At 37.3% G+C, this 12,197-nt stretch overlaps 1 protein-coding gene across 1 annotated transcript in view; it reads right to left on the bottom strand.

Annotated features, from left to right (window-relative positions):
• Nucleotides 1-2,644: 2,644 nt before the first annotated feature.
• Nucleotides 2,645-12,197, bottom strand: part of LOC125039582 (surfeit locus protein 4 homolog) — an 11,003-nt gene continuing 1,450 nt past the window's right edge. Inside the window, exons 2-5 of the mRNA XM_047633701.1 lie at nt 7,028-7,291; nt 6,611-6,841; nt 5,960-6,139; nt 2,645-5,360 (exon numbers count right to left, since the gene is read on the bottom strand). Coding sequence (XP_047489657.1) covers nt 5,274-5,360; nt 5,960-6,139; nt 6,611-6,841; nt 7,028-7,291 — 762 coding nt within the window. The 3' untranslated portion in view covers nt 2,645-5,273. The remainder of the gene's footprint in view (nt 5,361-5,959; nt 6,140-6,610; nt 6,842-7,027; nt 7,292-12,197) is intronic.

Here is a 12,197-nt window from a genome sequence, read left to right as displayed (position 1 = left end):
CCCCCCCCCACCACACACACCACAAAACACCCAAACCCACCCACCACCCCACCACCCAACACACCCCCAACCACCAACCCACAACACCAACCCAACACCCCCACCACCCCCACAACACACACCACCAAACACCACCACCAACCCACACAACCCACCCACACCCCCCCACCCCACCCCACCACCCAACAAACACAAACCACCACACCCCCCACCAACACCAAACACCCCCCACCACCCAAACCACAACACACCACCCCACCCACACAACCCCACACCCACCCCACCCCACCCCACCCCCACCCCACCCCAACCCACACACACAAACCCACCCCACCACCCACACCCCCAACCACACCAACAACACCACACACCACCCCCAACCACCCCCAACCACCCCCCCACCACCACCCAACCCACCACACCCCAACCCCCCACACACCACCCCACACACAACACCCCCCCCCCCCCCCCCCCCCCCCCCCCCCAACCCCCCCCACAACCCCCCAACACCCCACCCACCCCCACACAACCCCCCACAACACACAACATCCCAACCACACACACACCACCCACAACACACACACACAACACACCACACAACCAACACACACACACACACCACACCACAAAACACACACACAACAGCAACCAACACCACACCCAAACACACACACACAACAACACCACAAACACCACACACACCCACACACACCAACAACACACACACAACACCACAACCACACCAACAACCCACAACACACACACACCACACAACACCACCAACTCACCCAACCACACACAACCACACCCACACACACTAACACACACCCCCCAACACCACACACACAACATCAAACACACCACCCACCAACCACCCAACCCCCACCAACAACACACAAACCACACAACACCACACACACAACACAACAACCACACAACCCACACACACCCACACACCATCCAACCAACACACCACCACACAACACCCAACACCCACACCACACACCACACCCACAACACACACCACACAACCACACACCACACCACACACACCACACACCACACACACCACACAACACACACACACCACACACACACACCACACACAACACACACACACACACCACACCCACCACACACACCACCAACACACAACACACCCACACAACACCACACACCACACACACAACCACACACACCACACCACCAACCTACACACACACACACCCAACCACACACAACACACCACACACTCACACCACACACACACACACACACCACACACCACACCACCACCACACACCACACACCACACCACACACACACTCACCCAACCACAACACACACACACACCAACGAGATTGACAGTAAAAATGGATGCCCACTGTGCATTCCATTGCCATGGGCCCATCAGTTAGGCTAGATTTTTGTCAAAGGAGATTGAATGACTTCATGCACAAGAGCTGGAAGAAAATGTTTGCACAGCCCCAACCTGTCCTAAGTCACCCAATATGTCTAGATGGACTGAAGGAAGGGATGAACTGCATCACTTGGAATGATCAACCTCATGAACAAAATAGTCTAGAGTAGCATTACTCGAAAACTCAAATGTAGCTGGGACTAGTAACATATGATAGACATTATATTGTTTGAACACAGTAATTTTAATTTGATATAATTAAGTTACTTTTTCCTCTCAAGTTTTGGAAACTTATTGCAGAGCAATAGCCTCTGATATAGGTACTGATGTCAATGCATGTGAAAGTTTGAGATGTATTGGTCTGAAAAAAAAAAAAAAAAAAAAAAAAACTTCCACTCGCTCTGTCTCGCACTCCCCTCATACACACAAACGCTCATTGTCAAAGTGAAAGTATTCATGTAACTTTAAAAGTGTATATAGCCATTTTCATAGACATATCCATTGTTTACATTTCCCATTTATCACACAAATTTAACAATTGCTAGCATAACAACCCAGGCAATATTCAAAATGCATTCATATAGCCTTGAAGGAAAGTGCATATGCATTTGCAAAAAAGGATTGTTTTCTATTACAGTATAAAAATGAAGTTGGCAATGAAGTATATTGAATTTGGTGTTATCCAATGATTTTTTTTTTACTTAACATTTATGCAACCATTTTCAAAAATGCTTTTGTGGAGGTTTCAGTATCTGTATTTATAGATTTTAGACTTGTTGCATTGTGTGTAGTTGTGTGTAGTATTTTTATGTTGCTGTTAAAGAAAAATAATATCACCTATATTTCTTACACTTTATGCACAGTACATATGTAATTAGAGAAATGCACTGTTATAGGGTAAAATGGAAAAATACAAGCAAAAGAAAAGATTCCAAAACAAAGCTGCAGCTTATAACTATAGCTTCAAGAGTAGAGAGCACTATGAAAAAATAAAATGACAAAGCTCGAGAAGAGAATCTAGAAATCGCATTAACTTAAGTCTTGTTTTATAAATATATTTCCCTGAAAAAAGTTTAACAAGAGCAAAAGATATAGGCTTGCAAATGATATTCTTGCAATCAAGCAGATCATGATAAAGGTTTAAAAATGGGTGGTATTCTGGAGAAATTTTCCTATAATTGACGTGCTCAATACAAGACAGAGGGTTGAGAAAAAAAAGATGTATAAATACAGAACAGATGTATTTTTACTTGGTGTATATAAATGTATATAAATTCTTTTAACGGTGATATAAAGTCAAAATTCAATATTCAAAACAGAATGATGCGTATATAAACACCCAAGCACAATACAAAAAAAAATATATATAAAATAATAATGATAATCCAACTACAAAAGAATTTACACTTCTGGCAAAAACAATTTTAACAAATCTCTAGAATTCCCATAAAATAAACTTTTACAAATACTTGCTAAACAATGTACAAAGACTATCAGAACTGGATGTGAATCTAGAGAACTAAAGACGCACTTCAGTGCCTAATCTCGTCTTTTTTTGTACTAGCATTCCAAAAAAGGCCACCTCCTCCCCATACTGATTTCCCTTAAAAATCTTTGCTTATTATACGATTTATAATCTTGAGCAACTAATTAAAAATGTTAAAGTAATCAACTAGCATACAAATGATGCACTTTTTTTTTTTTTTAACTGAAAGCTTTGAGAGAAAAAGAATGGCAAATCATTTCCCAATGAATGAGAGAAAAGATGATTAAATATTTATAAGAAGGGGGGGAAATCTGTCATGATCTGCATAAGATTATCTTACAAGCTTACTAACATTACTATATGCATACATATACATATATACATATATATCATTAATTTAACATCACATTTGAGGTCCAGAACAAATCTCTCAGCATTCAGTAAGCCATTCTTATTGGTAGAGATTAGTATGCATCATTTTTTCCTACATTTTCTCCTCTAAAAATTTTAAGAATAAAATATTAACAATTTTAGATACCAAATTTAGATTCTAGCCATACAAAACTGACTCGAAACCCACAACAACTGATGTAAAAAGACATACAGTAAAATTATGTTATTCTTGCCAATCAATCACAACAACTGTACCAATATGCATAAACCCAAGCATGAAAAAAAGAAAAAAAAAAAAAAAAATCCATCCATACATGATGCTTGGTCACTACAAAAAATTTGTGAAGCAAATTTAATGAATGTTAAAAAATCCAAAATTAAGAAGACCATCTTTATTATTAACAGCCACTTTAACAAAAGTTAGTGTTATTCACCAATTTGTTTTGTCCTTCTTGGTCACCTGATAGAGTGGTACATCTGCTCTTTTAAAATCTTAAAGATAAATATAAAACTTCCCGAGGCACTGAAACCGCCCGGGGAGAAATTTGGACCTACGTGGAGTTGCCCCACACCGTTCCTGTTCTTTCTATCCTGTATTTTGTAGATTTTTTTTTGTTTTTTTTTTTTGTCATTTTGTGTCAACATTTTTCTACAAAACTAGCCCTCTGGGTTTTATTATTTTTAAAAGATTTATTATTATTATATTCACTTCACTTACAATTCACATGAAAAACATTTCTGTGCATATATGGAACTGGGAAAATCTAGAAGCATGGGAGCAGAGATCGAGATATATGTATAAAAACAATCAAACACGCTAACAAGTTTAAGAAAGATAAAATAAATAAATTGTAAAAAGACAAGGTCATTGGAGGACCTGCAGCTCCCCTTGTGCTCTGGGGTCTGGCCATATTCCACCCCCAAGGACATAAAATTATACAAAAAAAAAGAAAAAAAGAAAAGAAAAGTCCAATGCACAACCAATTGCTTATGGGACTTTGTGCAGCCAGCCAGCTCTGCCTGATGGATCACTTCATCTAGCTAAATATCAGAAGCAATGCACCAACACTGGCCATGACAGTGTCGGTCCCACAAGCTGAGGGTTGCCTCACTGGCAGTTGTGATGTTGCTCTAAAACCATCCATCCTATAGCACTGTATCCTTATATGGTACATGAGAAAATAGTTAGAACCCTGAAAAAAGTGACAGAAGCCCCAAGAAGTGGCAATAATAAAAAATATAAAATAAAATAAAATAAATAAAAATAGAAGCAAACTTGTTCCTCTCTAGGCTGTAAGAGTATGCACAGTTCAACAATTTTAGGCTCAACACCATGATTTCCATTAGCCTAATCACCAAACACCATAAAAAAAAAAGACCCACTGCGCAAAGCCAAGAGCAAGAATGCAAGAGCAATACTCTTTACACATTCATTATGAATGTACACCATAAAGTTAATAACACCCTTCTACAGTACACCACTGCAAATCAACTGAACACATCGTTAATACACCAAAAAGAATTCTTAAAACAAATATATTTACTACAAAAACAATCTTAAAAACAGTTCCTTCGCCGACCAGCACAGCAATTTCTTGTTCCTCCTGCGCGCACAGTGAAGGAGGATGCCATATGGGAAGCTCGAAGTCTCATGGACGACCATGGTGGAATGTCCAATAGAGTATGGCTTCTGCTTCTATAACTATGTACAGAGCGGTCGGTCACTTGGCTTATATGGTTTACTTTATCATTCAAAAGTCTAACAGATACTCTCACTTGTATAAAACTATAAGAAAAAAAGCACAAAACATAAAAAAAATAAATAGAATAAAAAGAGGGGGATTCTTCAATAACTTGAGGGCTTAACACTTAAACTCATACTAATAAAACATTTGTGGCTTTTTAAAAAACAAGGTAAGGGAAAGAGGGGAGGGGGGGTAAAAGGGGAAGGGGGGGGGTGGAGGGAATAACAATCTACCACTGTTTCTTGTGTTCGTCCATGCTCACACCTCCCGGGCCCAGTGAAATCAGCATTAGCAGACCGCCGATGACCGACAGCGTCTGCAAATAGACAAGAGAAGTGTAAGACAAACGAAGATATACTGTGTGGTAATACATGTGGAAATTAGGAATCTGCATCAAGTACACAAAACTTGAAAAAGTAGGCAATATAATTTGTGTACTAAAATAGGGGTGTGAAAGACCTATCACGGCCAGTTCCTCACAGGAATTCAATCTACTGACTTGCAGCTTTCTCGTATCCTTCGCTTTTGATGGAAACCATAATATCTTATAAAAGTTATTTATCTATGAAGCATCAAAAAGATATCTTGGGGGGAAAAAATAGATTTTGGGACTAATAAGGCATTGGCCCCAATACATGCCAAGACTTCAGATGTAACAAGTATAGCTCACATTAAAAAAATAATATATGTAAGAACCCTTATTTTTTTTTATAATACACAAAATTAAAACAGGAAAACACACTTACTTTCAAATATCTACTAATATTTTTTCACATCCAATTACTTTTACATGTTCCCACTCCAAACTGAAACAAACTGCTTAAATATACCCATTTTCTCCCTCAAAAAGGAAATATAAAAAATATTAAAACCTTCATAATAAATAAGTAAATACTGATGATATGGAAGCCTTACCTGGAAGAAATCATACTTGAGGAAATCTCTCATGGGTTTGTACGCGGGAATAGACCACCACGCGTTCACATAAATGTTGAAGACGTTGAGCCACAGCACAAGCAGAAATGCGCTCAGCTTGGTCTTGTAGCCAACTGCCACCAGGGCCATCAGCAAACCGCCAATCACAATTTGGAATATCTGTTGGCAAGAGGAGTCGGGTCAAGAGTGTTTCCACGGTTATTCATGTGTCACTTTACAGTTATTCAACATCTATTCAATTATAATGACTAAGTACTCCTGTGAGAAATGTCAATCCATCACTAAACAATGAGAAATATCAAAAGGTCTTTAATGCTCTACTTTTCAATTAAGAACAGGTCATGTAAAGTGCCTGACCTGCTTTTATAATTCTGCCTCCAATTATAGTCATTTACAGTCTTAATATTCATAGTGTATTATCTAAATGGAAGATTAATTTCTCCAATTAAATCTGCATAGTTTCCACACTTAATTTATGCACTTCATTATCATATTCAAGCAGACTTTGGGATTAAGGGCAACAAAATCAGTGAACATTGTTTTACCTCAAACAAATTCATTGTAACTGATTCTAAACAAGAATGTAAACCCTTCAAATTTACACAAAAAAAAAAATCTAACCTAACCCACCTGCATCACGGAGAACTCGAATCTGACGAGTGTGAGGAACATGAATACTAGAAGGATTCTGCCACCCAACATGAGGTACGTCTTGGGCTTGTTCTCTCCCAATGAGGGGACACCTGCGAAGATAGACCTCGCTTCTTTTTTACTCTCGGCAAGCACCAGCGCCAGGCCTCCCACCAGGGCTAGGTTGCGGAACAGGAACTGCATATCCCACAAGATCTGGTACGCGACGGTCTGGGGAGGAGAATGTTTAGCTTAGTTTTCGCGCTAAGGATCACATACAAGCACAGGCTTGTATGTGATCTGAATGATGATAAATGAAAATACATTAATACCAAGAAAAAAACAAAAAAGGGTAATAATTAAAGAATAAATAGTTCTCAAATATCTTATCTTGCAACACCAACCCATCACACTCGCCTGCAGGACCACGATGAAGAGCAGGAGTCCACATGCGACCTCGACCTTCTTGCGGAAAAGCACCATGAACACGCCCCCAAGCTGCCCCACCAGGTTGATTACCACGAACAGTGTGGCAATGAAGTACCCGCAGCCCCACGAAATATCCATGTATTCACGCTGCTCGTGCCATTGCCACCACATACGTAGGCCATCCTCAAGGAAGGTGCTCACTAAACATAATCTGGCTATGTGCGGCAAGTAGTTCTTACTGTATCGCAGGAACTGGAATGGAGAAAATTTGGTTTATTTTTTTTATTATACAAAAAAACATGACAATTTTGCTTTCAACATCTGCTTTAGTCTATCTCCTCAGATATTCTGATGTTTAAAAGACTTGATATCTTAATAAAAATCGGGTTTTTAACCCAATCCTGATGGGCATGGCAGGTACATCCATGCCATGCCTAATGTGACTTAAATTATTCTTACACAGACAGTAACACTTGTACTAAGTCACCAATTAGCCAATTATGACTACTGCCCGTATTGCCCGTTTACCCTTTTACTTGATTTATGGAAATATTTTACATTATCTTATTTTGCTGTTACATAATACAATAAAAATTACACCATTGATATTCATGGCATTAGTAAAAGAATAATTTTTTTCTGCCAATTCAAGGAAAGGTGAAATTAGGTAAGGTCACAAGGTCTACTAATAGACTCCTTTGTGGCTAAGCACTAGCAGAGCCATCTATGTGCAGAGACATAAAACAAAACAAAAAGAAGTTGACTACCCTTATTAAATTTAGTCTTTATACAATCCTAAAAATTAGTTAAGCATCTTTTTGTGTGCTCTTGATAACCATTATTTTTTTTTTCTCGAACTTCACACACTCCCTCTCTCATAATCTAAACACTGCATACAAAAATTACGTTGAAAACCAATCCACTCACAATACATGAAAATAGAAAAAGATAAAATAGAAAGAAAGAAATAGAGAACAATTTAAAAATCCACTTTCACGAACCTGCAATCACTATCCTTATCAACACCAATAACCTTGTTAAGGTTTTACTATAATAAACATCCTCGTAAATCTTTTATCAACTTATCAAGGAAAAGATCATAAAACTATAAATACTAATCACAGGATGAAGGTCTTATTCCCTCTACATCATTCTCAGTTACTAGGAAAAAAATACTTTCGACTAAATCTAGTCTATCAAGCCTTGTTTTGCCTAATATTGACATTCACCTTTAACCCAAATATTGATACACAATGAGCAAAAGATAAAAAAAAAAAAAAAAAAAAAAAAAAACACAAATACACAAACACAAATACACAAACAAATACACAAACACACAAAAACACAAACAAATACACAAACACACAAAAACACAAACAAATACACAAACACACAAAAACACAAACAAATACACAAACACACAAACACACAAAAACACACAAAAACACATACACAAACACACAAAAACACAAAAACACATACACAAACACACAAAAACACAAACACAAAAAACACAAATACACAAACACAAAAAACACAAATACACAAACACAAAAAAAACAAATACACAAACACAAAAAACACAAAATACACAAACACAAAAACACAAAACACAAACACACACACACAAACAAATACACAAACACACACACACAAACAAATACACAAACACAAACAAATCACAAACAAATACACAAACACAAACAAATACACAAACAAATACACAAACACAAACAAATACACAAACACAAACAAATACACAAACACACACACACAAACAAATACACAAACACACACACACAAACAAATACACAAACACACACACACACAATACAAATAACACAACACACACACACAAACAATACACAAACACACACACACAAACAAATACACAAACACACACACACAAACAAATACACAAACACACACACACAAACAAATACACAAACACACACACACAAACAAATACACAAACACACACACACAAACAAATACACAAACACACACACACAAACAAATACACAAACACACACACACAAACAAATACACAAACACACACACACAAACAAATACACAAACACACACACACAAACAAATACACAAACACACACACACAAACAAATACACAAACACCGCACACAAACAAATACACAAACACACACACACAAACAAATACACAAACACACACACAAACAAATACACAAACACACACACAAACAAATACACAAACACACACACACAAACAAATACACAAACACACACACACAAACAAATACACAAACACCGCACACAAACAAATACACAAACACACACACACAAACAAACACACACACACAAACAAATACACAAACACACAAACAAATACACAAACACACAAACAAAAACACACACAAACAAAAACACACACAAACAAAAACACACACAAACAAAAACACACACAAACAAAAACACACAAACAAAAACACACAAACAAAAACACACAAACAAAAACACACAAACAAAAACACACAAACAAAAACACACACAAACAAAAACACACACAAACAAAAACACACACAAACAAAAACACACACAAACAAAAACACACACAAACAAAAACACACACAAACAAAAACACACACAAACAAAAACACACACAAACAAAAACACACACAAACAAAAACACACACAAACAAAAACACACACAAACAAAAACACACACAAACAAAAACACACACAAACAAAAACACACACAAACAAAAACACACACAAACAAAAACACACACAAACAAAAACACACACAAACAAACACACACACAAACAAACACACACACAAACAAAAACACACACAAACAAAAACACACACAAACAAAAACACACACAAACAAAAACACACACAAACAAAAACACACACAAACAAAAACACACACAAACAAAAACACACAAACAAAAACACACACAAACAAAAACACACACAAACACCTACTTTCTTCATACATTTCTACATTTGCAATACTTGTTCTCCATGACAATGGATCCAAAAATATTGAGAAGACAATCAAGGGATAACCGATTTTTATACATCAAATATCTTAAACTTTTCAACGCAAAGCCAACGGGCATGATGTGAATGTAAATGCCATGCCCCTTTTGAGATTACTTTATTAATTGTCTTTACACACAGATGGCTCTACTTGTACTGAGTCACCAAGAGCCAATTACAAGTACTGCCTGTTTCCCTGTTGACCCATTTCCCTGATTTTTGAAAATATTTTATGTTATCTTTATGATATGTTATATTGTTATTGACAGAAGTAACAGCATAGTAATTATAATATCTATAATAAAAATAATAACTGATATTCATAGTATTTGTAGGAAAAAAAATTCTCGCCAATTCAAGGAGAGGTGAAGAAGATAAGGTCACAAGGTCTACTAATCGACTCCTTTGTGGCTAAGCACTTGTAGAGCCATCTATGTGCAGAGACATTTCACAACTTTTTTTTTTAAATGAGCACAGCATTTTCCTGGCAACACTTATTCAACCACACTAAGGAGTCATTTGATAGATGAACTTGTAATTGCAGCTCAGATGCTCTCCATAGAGCATCTAGGTACTGGGCTATTGTGGTTAATTTTCCAAAAATGACAATCGGGTCTTCCCAGACAATATTTTTATCAGGTTAGTTCTTGTGTGATGAGAACAAATCTGATGAAAATCTGTCGCATTATCCAGCCGACAATCTTGGTGTGATTTGATAAGTCCCGAGAGCAGGGGAAGGCATCAAGTAGATAAGGGAAATTATGGGGTAAAACAAGCAACAAAAAAAAAAAAAAAAAAAAAAAAAAAAAATGGCCAATGAAACTCTACAGACATCGCCACCATCTTTAAAAGTCTACGGACCATCGTGCCAACTCTACGGGATTTCACATAATCCATCCCCCCGTGGGAATTGTACAATGTGTCCTACCCAATAAACCACCCTAACCTTAACACCGTAGGATTTATACACTACAATCTATATATATGCCTGGACCCCCATGGTATTATTAGGCACATATAATGTGGGGGGGGGGGGGGGGGGATTGGTTCGCTTGTTTGGCCATTACTGCAGTGACTCGGGAGCTATAGTCCTTCACATGAAAATATATACAACAGCCAAAATCATACAATCATGAGTCACATTTCCCTGCCTCTATGCTAATTTTCACTGCAAATAGCTGACTGTGCTCAGCACCTGGGGCATGGTTTACATTCGATTGTACTGTATTTACCAGTGATCAGTTACAATTACATTACCAGCATTGGCAGAGAGATGAAGATATGGTAACTTCCCTCAAGATATGATGGTAATTCAATTTGCTCTTAATGGTAGCTGACAGAGGGCTCTGGTAAAGTATTTCATACAATGTATTGAAGCTCGTCTGGACAGTCATGTAGCACAAACAAAAGTCGATAAAGCACAATTTTTTTATTACAGGGAAAGAATAAAATCAGAAAGAAAATAGGTTGTGACTTATGCCATACAGATAAGAAGTCCATGGCTATCAGGTGTGGGTCTAGGGGCAGAGCCCCAAATAGGGATACATGACGAGGTTTGTGGAATTCCCCGGGATGGCTGGAATAATTGTGACTTCTAGGTGGAATTGAATTACAGAATTTGAGATGGAAAATATGAAGAGAGTCATCCTGCACTGTGGATAATTGAACGGAAGATTAATAATTGCAAGTTTGGATGGCTGTGTGAAACTAAAAAATTACCTAGCATAGTCTGGCTAAATTTTTATTATAAGCATCAGTTCTAAAAACTTGCTAAAATCGGAAAATATCAAGATTTGCTCAAATTAGATTATTATAGTATTTGTCTCCAAAATTTCACTTTTCAATAACATCCTCTAAATATACATCAATCCATTTTTTTTAAAAGCTTGTTTCCCAAATATTCACACTTTTCAGACAATGAAATCAATACATGCCCAAAACTTGAAAGAATTGAGGTTGCATTTCACAAGCTTCAAAAATTCACACACAGCCACCCACAGTAACAAGAAATTTTGCTTTCTCTGATAAGTATTCTCAATTACTATTTAAAAGAGTCTTAGTTATAACACCAGGTTTAAATTAGTTAAAGATTTATCATCTGTCCACAGTAATCCTGCAGACAATAACAAAACATCT

This window comes from Penaeus chinensis, chromosome 3 (assembly GCF_019202785.1).
Source record: "Penaeus chinensis breed Huanghai No. 1 chromosome 3, ASM1920278v2, whole genome shotgun sequence".
NCBI classification, from domain to species: domain Eukaryota; kingdom Metazoa; phylum Arthropoda; class Malacostraca; order Decapoda; family Penaeidae; genus Penaeus; species Penaeus chinensis.
Note: the sequence above shows the minus strand (reverse complement) of the source record. Positions and strands in the feature narration are given on the sequence as shown.